General features: G+C 41.3%; 1 protein-coding gene across 1 annotated transcript in view; it reads right to left on the minus strand.

Moving 5' to 3' along the window:
• Positions 1 to 13,902, minus strand: part of GRAMD4 (GRAM domain containing 4) — a 52,530-nt gene extending 38,628 nt beyond the window's left edge. The window contains 2 exon segments of the mRNA XM_031059029.1: positions 5,320 to 5,440; positions 13,695 to 13,902. Of these exon segments, the coding sequence (XP_030914889.1) occupies positions 5,320 to 5,440; positions 13,695 to 13,856 (283 nt within the window). The 5' untranslated portion in view covers positions 13,857 to 13,902.
• Positions 13,903 to 14,324: the final 422 nt, after the last annotated feature.

The following is a 14,324-nucleotide window of genomic DNA, read 5'->3' on the forward strand; positions in this document are numbered from 1 at the left end:
AAGTCTCCCAGTCAGAAGTCAGACCTAGAAAAATTTAAAATTTGTTAGTAAGTAAATGAGAGTAGCTCTAGCGAAGAGACAGCACTATAGCAAAGCCTGGACTCACATATTTTTGCTGCATCATCTCTGGGTGCCCAGGATAAACATTAAAGATTTCCCAAAAGTCACCATAGGCAAACCAGTCTTCATCAGAGGAACTCTACAATCTCAAAAGAGACAGGTAAATCTCCTAGGGACACATTTTTAGTGCTAAGGAGTCCAGGATTTTAAACCGAAAGAAAGGAAGTTTAGAGGAAGGAGTAAAGGACGTGAGAAACCCAGGGTAAGCTCCAGTGCCACAGCACCCTCAGCACTCACCAGCATCAGCACACTGCATTTCAGAGCCCTTGGTGCAGCATCAGGATCACCTGGCCAAGGGCAAGGTAGCAAGGAATGGCCATTATGGCCCACAGCTGGTACTTGGGTCTCTCAGATAAACACAGAGCTGCTTATTCTCTTGCCAGGGTCTTCACGTGCTTATGTAAATCAGCTCAAATCAGCTCTAGATTCTGCTTCAAGATTTCTGAACCTAAGGTTCAGGCTGCTAGGTCAGTAAGAAAACAGCAAAACCAATGCAGTGAATCTGTTCTGCTCCTCTCTAGCTCTGCTACTGCAGCTGGTGTGACCCTCATATCAGGAGAAATTAAACAGAAGGTGTTCTGACACAGTTGGTAATTGGGCAGCTTCACTGTCTATTTGCTGCACAGAATGATTGGGACTGTTTGAGGAGGTATCAGCATTTCTGACAGAACTGGACTTTTCAGCATAGGTCTTTTGTTGGTCAGCACACGCTTGGCCTCTGAGGTTTAACACTTTCTAACATTCCAGTTCTACCTGAGAATCATGTATGGATCTATTTCCATGAGGTCAGTATTCTTCTAGGTTGCTCTTAGAAAGAATCATCTGGTCATTTATATCAGAAAATGAAGTGGAAGCCAGAGAAAACACTGTGGAGTTAGTCACATAAATGGTTCAAAAAGGCATGAGAATGAACAGTGTGCCAGAGCAGAAATTTCAATGGGAAAGCAACATAATCCCAACTTCTTTTGTCATGACTGAGACCATGATTTGGTGAGACCACTGATTTGGTGAGACCTTAAAGCCTCCTGCCACAGACTGCTGTGTGGTGTGGAATGCAAAAACCCTTGTGGGAGAGGATTATATTTCCTTCTAGTACTCCTCATCCTCATGTGAGGTTCCTTTGATTTACCAGCTCATGACTAACCCTCTTCTCTAAGAGTCACCAGGTTTATTCACTCTCAGCTGGTGCTACCAACTCCTCTTTCCTGAGCTGCTGAATTCCACATTGCAAAAGGCTTCAACACCCTTGAATCAGAATTAGCTAATACTTCATGTAAACCACAGGATGCATGTGTGCTTACAAAGCACCTTGTGGCACCAGAACAGGAGCACTGATATCTCCAAAACTGCCCCCTATAAGCAGGCACAAGGAAGCAAGGCGTTTACCTCAAACAAAAAAGGTGCAAAAGCAGAAAGATTGTTTTGTTGGTTGTTTTGTCTTTTAAATGCAACAGCAGCAGGTACAAGGTTATTTTTTGTTAAGATACAACTAGGTTTTGAAGTGGAAACACTAAAATCACTACTAATCTTAGTATATCAATCTAACTGCCCTGGGTCAGTAGTTGCCATCCAAAACTGAGCCCTCAACTAGCCCAAGGCAGTGTTCACTTGCATTAAAAACTAGGTTATAATAACAGGAAGTCTTCTAGAAATAAATTATTCTGATTGTCCCAGCTCCAAGACAAAGCTTTTTCCAACCACATGCACTGGAAACTCCAGCAGACTAAGCCCTTTGCACTCTTCATTCAGCTGCTGTTCCAAGATTTCTTCTGAAGAAACCCACACCAATACCACAAACCCAACAGGCACATTTTCAGCATTCCTATAATAAGGCTCAGAATGAGCCATTAGATCAAGAGATTAAGACCATTCCCACACAGACAGGAAAAGCAACTTTAGCCCCTTTAGCTGGGAGAATCAGATGATCCCTCCCCCTTGCTTAAGACATTATCCAAGATTCCATTCTCTGCATGCCTCACCCTCCTGTCAATCCACAGCTTAAATCCCTTGCATTTCCAGACACATTTGATTTGCATTTCCAGCTCTGCACATGCTAAGCAATTCCTCTCCATCTTCACATCTCTGGGTGTTTAGATTGCCTCTTTGCTAAAGAAGACATTCATCTGGCATCTCAGATCAAGATTATTTTCCTCAGAGACAACAGCTTGTCTCCATACCTACTTGCTCTGGATCTCCCCTGCAGCTCATAGAGGCTACAGTGAGGTTTGGGATGTGTTTCACTGAATGTGCTACTCAGCCAAACTGCACCCATTGCTGCTGCCTACTAACAGTTGAATGGAGTTTAGAGAAAAACTTTAGCCAGGCACCTCAAATTACAGACCCACACTGACCTGCAGCTGTGTAATGTATGTGTACATCACACATGACGTAGAGCTGAGAGGAAATCTCTCCTCCTTGAACCTCCTGCCTGATGACATCAATACAAATGAAAGTATAGAAGAGACCAAAAATAAGTCAGAATCAAGCTGATAACAAGTAGAATCACAGCACATTAAAAAGCAAATGCATGAAACTTTATATATTTCCCTCACTAACTAGCAATTGCTTTAATTTTTGCATGCCCAGCTGGAGGAAATGGAGTATGTGGACATGGCAAACAGTTTATGCAAAACCACAATCATAGCAAGGTGTCCTTAAGGGATTCCATAGTTAAAAACAGTATGGAAATACTGTAGAGCAACTAGCCTTCCTAAAAAACACCTACTGCAGCAATAGGATTTTAAAAAACTAATGACCAGGCTTCCTTCCAAGGGCAAACTGAAGTGAACAAACTGCACATTTCAAGAATGTTTTTCTGCAGACCATCAGTTCAGTTTGGGGAAGAAAACAATAATGAAGCATTTCTTGTATCCAAAATCCCAAACCAACTCAAAAGAGAAGGAATAAGGAAAGGTAAGAACTCAGGAGCCATACGCAAAAGCTGAACTCCTACTTCACTCCAACTGACAAACATGGTGACCTATTTCATCCCAAAATTTTGAATGGAAAGGGGCCAAATAAGGGATAAACTTTATCTCACTTATTTCTCAACCAGTTTATGATTCTTACTCTTGTTTTTATGTACAGAGTTACAACCAATTTGTCAGGACAACGCTGTTATTTCAGCCACAGTGAACATCAGGCTCTGGTGAAGAGGTGAGGGCTGGAGACACCCCTGGCTGACTCAAGGCACCCAGCTGAACAACCCCACTGGCCTGAAGCCCCAAACATCTGCTCAAAGTTTACACAAAGGGGTAAAAACTTTATCCTCCTTATCCTTCACCTTGGAGTTCGCTACAAAGCTCTGTGCAAAGGAAAATTCAGCTACAAATAAGATTTGATCAGAAGGTTTTCAAATTACAGCAGGAACCTGAGGACTACCAATACTCACAAACCTGTGTGCCCCATTTAGTTACTGTAAGAACATACTAAGAAGGGGAATGAATTCATCAGCCATGGAAGTGCCTGGGAGCCCTACCATGTTTTTACATCAAAAAGCACATCCTACTTCAAATCAGAAATCAGTTCTGCTAAGTCCTGCTGTTTCTACTGCACATTAGATTGCATCGAGAAATCACATGTGTCCAACCTAGCCTAAAAAACAGCTGTGTAACAGGAGCAATGTATCTTTGGGGATGGAATGAGTACATGGTAACTCTGTACCAAATAGTTAAATAAAATTCAAGTAAATCACTGAAACTAACAAGGCAAGTCAAACAGATCTTTCAGTTTCTACCTGACATTACAACCATGACACCTCTTCCAGGTATCGGTGGAAGCTGACAGCAGCTTGTTATAAATTCCTGCCCAGTCTCCTTTATCAGGCCTCCCTCTTATACACATCAGGAGGAAAACATATCAAAGAGGTATTGCCAAGTGAAAAACAAGTCACAGAAAATTAATGACAAATCCTTGAGAACATGCTGAAGATAAAAACCTAAGTCTTGTCATTGGATTATAGCCTAGAAATTGAACAGAATCTATAGTCTTGTTATTTCTACTCCTTAGAAAATATCTGACAAGCTTTGAACACATAAGAACAACCCTCATACCCTGAAGTTCAAAACCAAAATATTAAAATGGCCATTTTGGGAAGCAACTGAGCAAGAATTCTCATTAGTTTATTACAGAGATCTCTACTTGTATCAAGTTGTTTTGTTTTCCGTTTTTCTCTTTTTAACTATCTGTCACAGACATTTCTTTTATGCAAAATCCTCTCTTAGGATTTTCTTGCTGAAGCTGAGAAGTTCAGCAACCAGACATAAACAATAGGTTATCTGCTTCTGTGGAATGCAGCAGGTCAGTTCTGGATTGGCCCAGATTGAGTGTTTGGAGGTAATGGCCAATCCGGAACTGAGCTCTCTCGGACTGTGTCCGAGAGAGCAAGGTTTGTTATTCTTTCTTTACTTTCTACTCTTAGGTAGCTAGCAGCTTCTGGAAACTCTCCTTTTCTTTTTCTTTTTAGTATAGTTATAATAGATGTATATATCATAACTTAATAAATCAAGCCTTCTGATCATGGAGCCCATCTCGTCTCTTCCTTCACCCCGAAAACCTTGTGGCCAACTGGCGACAACTATCCTGTCTTAAAAATCAACAGTTCAGACCTGCTGAGATAAAATCCCCAAAATCTTGCAGCTTCCCCTTGCCATGAATGACAACTTTTTCTCCTTATGCACACATATGTACACATATATAAGCATAAACCCAAAAAAACAGCACTTTAAATTTCCAGACACTCTTCTCTGTATTTCCTACACCACTTACCAATAATACACATAATGTTAAGAGACACGTGCTTTAAGGTGCATTATTTGCTGAAACAGCTGCCACGAGAATAAACTGGTCTCCCTGTCATAAATCTCTTCTTAGCAATTACTACTAGAAAGAAAAACACCTATTGCAGGCACATTAAGGTTGACTTAGCTCTAAGACAACCTGCAGATGTCAACATCAAGACTTCAACTACGCAGCTTTTGTCACATAGTGAATATGTTGTGAGGAATGCAATGAGGAAAAAAATACCCAAGTGACCCAGAAACCCTGGGAATGCTTTTCAGTTCTTCTTAGGGAAGCATAAACCCACGTACTATCTACACATCAGCACACCTCAAAATTCTGATGCCAGCTCCTACAGTTAGAGAAACGTTATTTCAGAAGGCCTAAACTATTCCTCTCCACAGAGCATTTTATACTTACGTAAAAAGTGTTTTTCCAGTAAGGCTATTTCCAGGTGACCTTTGATCTCATTCAGTCTGTCAGACTCTGTTCTGTTAAAATCCTGGACTCCTGAAGCCATGATGGTGGTCCCTGGACCAGCCTATAAGAAAGCCAGAACATACTGAAAGTTCAGAAGGATTTTTTTCTGTGTGTGTGCGTGTGTGCGTCATTTAAATACATCAAACAATTTCTGGGCAGTAAAGAAACAAGCATGTGAGAAACATGCAAGATCAACAACTCTACATGCCTCTTTCAGCATCAGATTACCAAAATAAGTGAATGAAAGCTAATCAAATGTGAATTTACAGAACACACTTCTGCAAACCTTGGGAAGCCACAGAAAACAAATATTTCCCACCACCACCCTCACCAGTTCTACTGCATCATCATTTAATCCCTTCTGCTGACTGAAAAGCCATATTTATCCTATCCCTCTCCTCTTCCCATAGAATGAATGGTCACTTCAAACATAAAATTGTGAGGCCAGCAAAAGTAATACTTTTCTAGATAATTACAAAGCTACTGGGAAACACATATTGTATATTTTAATATCCATCTATGGAATGTGCAATTTTCAAGAGAGCAGTCTCTCAGCAAGGAAGGGGCTCCCCACTCCCCCACAACAGTAACTCTCCCAGTTACTGCAGAAGGATGCTGCTGGTGCCCAGGGGCTCACACTGGCAGGCCAGGAGAGCAGGAAATCAGAAGATTGCATGCCTCAACAGATTTACCAGCATCCCTTGAATGAACTCAGCAGAATACTGGAAATACTGCAGAAAGCAGGAATTAAAAATCAATTGATTAGTTAGTGAGACCACTGACAACCACCATCTCCATGAATTAAACACAGAAAAACCCCAAGGCCACAGAACAGAAGGCAGGTGATGCCTTCTTTCTCTCATAAAGTGGGCATTTTCAGACAGCAGGGGAAAGGGTGGGTGAGCATATCTCCTGGGTAATGGTTGCTCAGTGCTTGTGTACAGTCCCCACCAGATATGAAAAATCTGTCAATGAGAATTACAGGAGTTTCTCTAGCAGTTTATACTCAAAACCAAAGGGACAGATTACAGAAGCCTACATCTCAAAAACGATCTCAAGACAAAAAGGGATTTATTTACGTATTCTGACTATTCCCCACTCCTTGTTTGAACCCTGCAAACATACAGGAACTGTTTTCCTTTCAAACACCAGTTTGCATACATTTAACCATGACAGCTTAAATTACATACATATATAAATTCAAGTAATCTACAGAAGACATTAAATTCAGAGATTTTCTATGTTTTAGGAAAGATGTGCAGAAAGCTTACTGACAGCAAAGTACTTTCACAGTTGGGATTGATCTGTACTCTCAAGATAAAACAGTGTGGAAATACCTATTAAACATCTGTTTTCTTGTTTGCACTGAAACTGAGTTTAAGAACAGATCCTGAGTTTAAGCCTCAGAATTTGTCTGTACAGGCATATTAGCAATCTGTAGGCAGTCACTGCCCAGCATTTGCCTAGCACCAACTCCCCACCTGGGCTTGCTCAACACAGTGCCAAGCAGAGATGCTATTTCCAGTCCCCCAAGCAGCACCACCCACACAGCACTCTGTCAACGCTGCTGGCCCTGACGAGGAGCAGAAGCTGTTAGCTCAGCAGCAGCCCTGGGCTACTTCCCATTTTGGAGCTGGCAGGAATCACAGCACAGCAGAGAGGGAGAGAGCCCAGGGCAGTCCTCACACCGGGAGCTGCAGCACAGCATCCTCCGTGCCATGCCCACGTTTCCCCATCACTCCTGCCTTTAGCCAGGGAGGTGCAGCGAGAAATGCCATTTGCAACTGCTCCAGCCACTGCAGAAGATTATCAGAGACTCTTTTCAGATGAGCACAGGATGTAAATTGACCCCTGTGTTGATCTCTTATCTACAGAGCTGGGCTGTATTTATTTACACTGCAAGATTTAGTGCTATCACTTGCCAGACTTTTGGAGAGCCCCAAGGAGGATGGTGTGGCTGAAGCTGAAAAGCAGCACCCTTACAACATGGGCAGGCACAAGGAAAGTGTTATTAAAATTCAGATTGCTCCCCAGGTGTTAATGCATGGCTTTCTGTATTGTACACCCACATCTAGCACACAGGGACAATCTCTGCTCCCAGTACACAGGATTTCACAGGGAGCTGTCTGAAGAAACAGTACCACTGCTTAAATATTTTATTGATAAACAAATAAAATCACATACAGGACAAAGAGCAAGGTGCTGTACTCAAAAGGAATGTGCCTGAACTGGGCATCAGCCCCGTGCTTATTCAGCAGCTGGTCCCCACGCCAGGTGAGGGAGGACAGGAAAAAGAAAGGGGCTAGCAAGTACCTAAGCACATTCAAGTTCTCATCCTCACTGAAGGTACTCAAGATATTTTACCCAAAGATGTGCTACATTTCAGAAATATGCCTAGAGAACCAGCTCTGCTTTTGCTTCTTCAGAGTTGTTGAGTGAATAATTAAAGCCCAGGATACCTTAACTGTGCCTCTGAGGAAGAAAGAAAGAACAAGAGGTGCAGAGCACTGGGGAGAGTGATACCAGTTAACATGGTAACACTCTCATTCTTAGAGTTTCCAAATATGTTTATCTGCTAAAGCATTGGATCCAAGCTGCCTGACATCCACAGATGGGTTAACAATGAGAAGGTACACATCTTTAAACTAGCTACAAAAGGTTAAAATCACCTTCTAACTCAGAGAGGAGAAAGAAAATCCACTGAGTTAAAACATAAGGCTGCTCACTAGAATACTAGGAGCAAGAGAATGTAATTAACATGTAATAGTAAAATGGTTTATTAAGATACACAGTGACACAAGTTTGGTGGTGCACCCAATTTCCAAAATTAACATCACCACAACATTTTATGAGCACCATTTAGAAACACTCAGAAAAACTGAGGATGCCTAGGACAGTGATATAGAAAACATTTAAGGAGATGTCTCTGTCACCAAAGCTTTTTCCCCACACCAACACATCTAAGAAAAGCAGAAATAAGGTCTCTACATTTGCTGAAGGTCAACTGCCTGCCTCTGAATTCAAAAAAGTCTCTCTGTCTGAAGCTAGCATATCTGGCTCAATTCACATGTTAACAAATCCTTGTATTAATTCCAGTTTTATCTGGGTAAAGGTTTCTCCTCTGCTGCCTCTGTGGACAGCGCTAGGACTCAGGCTGGATTACCTACACTGCGCTGTACAGATGTCCTTTCTAGTTTCTGACTCACAGTAAAAGCCTTGAAGGCTTCCACAGAGTTCTGCTTTTCCTTCTGCCTCTGTAGCTTCGACAGCATTTGACACAGGAGCCCTCTTAAAAGGTTGGCAATCATTATTACTTAGCCAAGACCATGAGAAGAAGGCAGTGCCTAGGAAGACAGAGAAATGCCTGAGGTGAACACAGAGACAGAGGGGTTAAAGGAACATTTCTGATGACAACAGACTGCCTGCAACCCATTAGCAGAGCTCAGGGTTGCTTGTCCAAGCCACATCCAGCTCCAGATCCAAAACCCACATCTCCCCACAAAAGTGTTTTTCAAGCCTTCAGCAGTTCAGGCTTTTCATAGCAACACTTCCCAGCCCGAGAGGTCTCTGCCCTCCCTCTCCAAAACTCCTTCATTCTGCAAGCCCTGGGATTTTGTTCTGTGCGTGCCACTGCTGCTGGACAGCCACAGAAAGGGTCCCAGTCACTTCCCAGCTAAATGGATCTGTCCTCCCCACCTGCAGAACAGCACATCTTCAGTATCACACAGAAACACAACTGCCCAACTCTATGCTTCTGATTTCCTTCCACAACATCATATGTATGTGGATGATTTTTGTCTAGAAATATCTCACAAAATGGTGGTCTAATTTCCAAGTTTCCTTGGAAAGGAACAGCTCTCAAACATGAAGGATGGGGAGCACTGAGGACACAACATGCCCATGCCAGGGGCAAAATCCTCCACTCGAGTCACTCCTCAGAGCCCAGAAAGTGGCTGGGACACAACACAGGGAAGAGATAGTTTAAAATAGAAATTTTTAACTTGCATTCATTTGAGGAAAAAAGAGGAGGGGAGAAGTCTTCAGCAATACAACAAACTACACAGCTTGTCTTGTGAAGTTCTAGCCTCCTGAGTTTTTCATCTGACACTTCATGGGCATTTTCTTACTTCAAATTATGAAAGGGCTCCCCATGAATGATGCAATTACCTGCTGTAGGAAAAGGAAAAACTCAACAACATTGCATAAGAATGAAAGCATCTGCATCAATAGTTAATTCTTAGTAGCTATTCATGGAAGCATACCCATACTGGCATGCTCCTAAACCACAGCTATATTCTACATAAATTTTTAAAAATCTAGTGCTAGCCAGGTTGACAGACTTTAACTTCTTAACTGTAATGTTTGCATCATGCTTTATACCTTCCAATCACTGTAAATGAGACGACCAAAAGAGCAGCATTTGAGTTTTTAATTGACATGTGTCAGGGAAAACCAAGCTATACTGCAAGAGCAATTAAAGTAATGTTTTCTGTGCCACAATAACTCAGATTTAATCCTAGCACACTGGCAGGGAACTTGCATAAGTAGATTAGACTGCTTTCAGTACAACATGCCAGATACAAGAGAGCTTTACCAGTAATTCTCACTGCCAGGTTAGTGCCAGCCTCTACAGGTTTAAACACAGTTTGTTCTTTCTCTGCTCTGTGAAGGGGATGTGATCTGTCTGCAACACGTTCATTCATACACCTGCATGTAGAACAGGATCTTGTCTCCCCTTCTGTACAAACAGGAAGGGTAGCACTGAACAAAGGCGACTTTAATTACTGAGCAAGCAACATTACCTCAATTTCTAATGTCACAACAAATCACATGCTAATTGATTTGGAATGGACCAGGTTCCTCCCTCTACCTATTTTGCAACTGTGGTGATTTTACAAAACAATGCAGAAAGAGCGGTGCTGCATGGAGAGTCTAATATCCTTGCCTTAAAAGAAAAACCAAACAACCAGCTATGGTAAAGAGGGAATGAAGGAAGAAATCTAGGAAGCCATTCAGGAATTGAAAGAGATGCTTAGCAAAGAGTTAAATTTGTTAACCAGTACTGCTGTCTTGGCAATGATCTGATCACAGCACCCAAACACCCACAGGGACCTAAGAAAGTATCTCCTATTCAAGGCATATCTGGTAGCTGGGGCACTTAAATGAGAGGGGGAAACCCACACAAGCAAGCAGCCAGCCTGTAAGCTGAATCCAAACTAGCTCAAATAGACACCCTTTGAACAAAAACTCTCAGAAACCACTGAGAATTCAAAGGAAAATATAAATCCTTGAGCTCCAGAGTCCTTGGACCAGGAGACAGCTGGGTGCTTTACCCAAACACAGGTTAGGATGTTTATTATTGAACTAAATAGGTAAAGCTCAGTTTAAAGATAAAGAACAGGAAATTACCTTATCTGGCCATCCTTTCTGTCTTTTTACAGGGTATGAATTTTACATGTGTGACTTCAATAAGGCATGTGAAGTGCTGGGACTAAGTGCCACTGCACAATCTGTGGCCTGAGACTGAGCATTCACTTCATGTGCTGCAAGTGCAACAGAGGATGATGCTCCTCCTGGCAGATGGTGAGGGCTCTGCAATCACAAGCTTTCATGACAAGGCTTTTTACTCTGTAACCTCCATTTGTATCAAGCTTTTGCACTCATTTGTCAAGTTCAGATACATACCTAAAGAAGAGGCACATTTTTAAGAGCACTGTAAGCCCACGAAGCACAGAAGGGTTCTTCACTCATATGACTGCACTGTGCTGTTCTAATAGACAGAGATCTTTCCTTAATGCCTCCATAATGAATAATACACCAGACAGGGGCAGGCGGAGGGAAGTAGAGAGGGGCAGAGATGAAGTCTTTGTCTAGGGAATGGCTGACAGTGAAGATGCAGATAAGGGGACTAGGACCCTAATTTTGGATGCCTATGTTCAGTTCCAAGACAACAACCTTGCTTTTTCAAGACCATGAGTCCTGTACCCAGATTTCAATAGAAGCAATGAAGGAACAGAAGTGGAAGCACAGTACAGCTCACATCTATCTGAAAAGACATGTAGCCTAACTTCCATTTACACAGAAGACTTGCATTGGTTTTAGTGTGCTTTCAACAGTTTCCCAAAGGTATTAAACAGGAAGAAACCAGTAAGGTTTGGTTTTCCCATGATCAGTGTAATACAAGTATAATACTAAGTTGCTTACAGAGCCTATAAAACACTCTGTACAAGCAATTTAAGTTATGAGTTTTAGACACTGAATTCAAACCATTTCAGGCACAACTCAACTATATAATCTCAATAAGAAACAGACAAATAATTCAGAATTGTACTGTTTACACAACCTCTGACACCACTACTTTAATATTGATTTAAATATATAAGCATTGCTTTCTTTACTCTTGGCACCTCTGCAGCACAGGGGATTATTTCTTCTCCCTTCATTTGAGGGATGGGTAGCAGCACTGAGTGCACAGTGAGGGCCACCTGTTAATCTCTCAAAATTCCCATCTGAAATTTATCCCTCATACATCAGACCTTTCTCCTCATACCAATTTGCTTATTTTGCTCATATCTGTAACACAGCCACTGCTCTTAGGCTGTTCCAGCATCACCCTGGGTTTGGAGCATCCAAACATCTGGAGTGGGGCAAAACAAGTTTGATGCCATTTCTGCTTTCCTCTCTTTCTTTCTCCCTGATTTTAAACAACTGCCCTCAACTGTATCCAAGGACTTGGATCCAAGGACCACAATAGCCCAGTGCAGTATGTAATCAGCCAGAAAGCAAATACTTCTCCAAGGTCCCTTCTCAGCACACAGAGCTCAACATTTTGAGAAAACAGAGATCATCACTGCAGATGTGCAGCTGTTAAGGCTTTATTACTATTCAAAATTACAAGTTTACCTTGCTGTGCCCTCCACTACCCTCCATACCACCCAGGAGCTACTATTCCACTGCAGAAATACAGAAAATGGTACCTGGAGTTTAAGGCAGATCTTTCTGTAGCCTCTAGCTCTGCCATCCAGATACTTCTGATTAAATACAAAAGGCATATATACCAACACCAAACATAAAGACTGAAGTTTAATGAAAATGAGCCAGTATTTACCTATTAAAAACTCACAAAATACCACGTCGGAAGGACAGCAACAGAGATTAGTCCCAGTATGCACAATACATCTTAACAAATGGCAAATGTCTTCAGTAGAATAAGAGCAAAGGAACAGCATTTAACAGACTTCCTTGTCTGAGAAGCTTGAGGATTTACATATAACAGACTTTTTGTGACCAAAACATGCACTGTCATTACCACCTGCTTGTTCCATGATCATAGGAAAAACAGTCTGGCAAAAAAGCTCTCAATAAGCAGAACTATACGTAGTACCACGAAAGCTCACTTAAATTTAAAAAAGGTAATAGCTACAGAACTAGATACAAGTTGCCAACCCCAAAGGAGATATATAAGCATATCCAGTTTAAAATCTTTTAGTTTACAGCTTCCTGTGAGCAAGCTCCATGCTCCTAGCAATGAGCCTTCAGACAACAGTCTGATTACATTTTGGGGATAAAAACTGCACAGGAAGTTTTCAAAGGGTGATATAAGTTCTGAATTCCAAGTCACTTTGACAATACAATTATATAGACAAATCTAAACTAATACTGTTGCACTCCAAGCTCATGGATCCACAGCCATTTTTTAACACTTAAAGAAGGATTTTATTTTACTTTTTTAACGAATATTTAACTTTTACTGAAGCAATGTCTTTGAAAAAGGTAGGTGTGCTTTGATGCCTCTGTTTTTAAGCACCATAATGCTTTAGCATCCCCTTCACAGGTTTAAACCAGCTCTAATTGCATGGAAGCACTACTGGTTGTAACACTGTTGTGGAGAAGGAGCTAGTGTGACCCTCTAATACTAATGAAGCAACCAGAAGTCTTATCCTTAAAGTCCTGGACAGTGTCATTTGAGCAGATCTGAGCTCCTCAGGCTGAAAAGTTGCCTTTGCTCTTTCATATGTTCATTAGTAATTCAACAAAACAAATAAAAACCAGATATCATTCAGAAGCACATCCAAAGTTAACAAACCTGTCAACTCACAGTATCTAAAATTAGAAGTAGGGACAGGAAACTCTAGTATTAAGAAATTAATTGATCTTCCCACAAAATGAAGGCCTATTACTGGAAAGTTACTTCCTAGCCTACAATCTTCAAGTTTTACAACCATAATATAAGGATAAAGAATTGGTAATTTCTATTATTTTTCTGCCTGAAAAGTAAATAACATAATATAACAATACCTAAATTGAGTACTTACAGGGTCTCTCAACTCTTCATTGTCTCGAGCTGACGTTCGAGGTATCTTCACCGGGATTTCATCTCCACATTCAGTGTCTGAAGCATTTGGAGACTCTGCTAAATCAAGGAACTCATCTCTCTTGTGACCTCTGAACCTTATTTTGTCCAACTTCTTTAGCATGTTCAGCACTGCACTTTTCTGCTTTACCTTAACATGACGGTTGGAGTCTCTGCAAGATCAAGAAATCAGGAGTATTTTAGAAAGCTTGCAAGAAATCTAAATACACACACATTCTAATCACTAACTACTCCCAACCATCTTTCAAGTGCCTTCCTGCCACTTGAGGAAAAACATGCTTAGCTTCTTAACAGGAGTTTTTTCCACAGTGTAACAGATGCATGGTTTAGTTTGCAGAAGTTGATCATTTACCTTCTTCCCAGACTATCGTGGCCCCTCTCTCCTGGCAGTTTTTAAAGCAAGTCAGAATAGGCAAAAAGTAACAACCTCCACTCCAAAGAAAAGATTAGGAAGTCAGTTCCTAACAGGTTACTTGAAACAAAAAAAGTTTAGCTGGTAAGTCAATATTCTTCAATTTGTGATGCTTCTAATCAAAGACAGGAAAATCCACCAAGCTTCACAACCAAGTTT

The sequence above is a fragment of the Geospiza fortis genome, unplaced genomic scaffold (genome assembly GCF_000277835.1).
Source record: "Geospiza fortis unplaced genomic scaffold, GeoFor_1.0 scaffold424, whole genome shotgun sequence".
Classification (NCBI taxonomy): Eukaryota; Metazoa; Chordata; class Aves; order Passeriformes; family Thraupidae; genus Geospiza; species Geospiza fortis.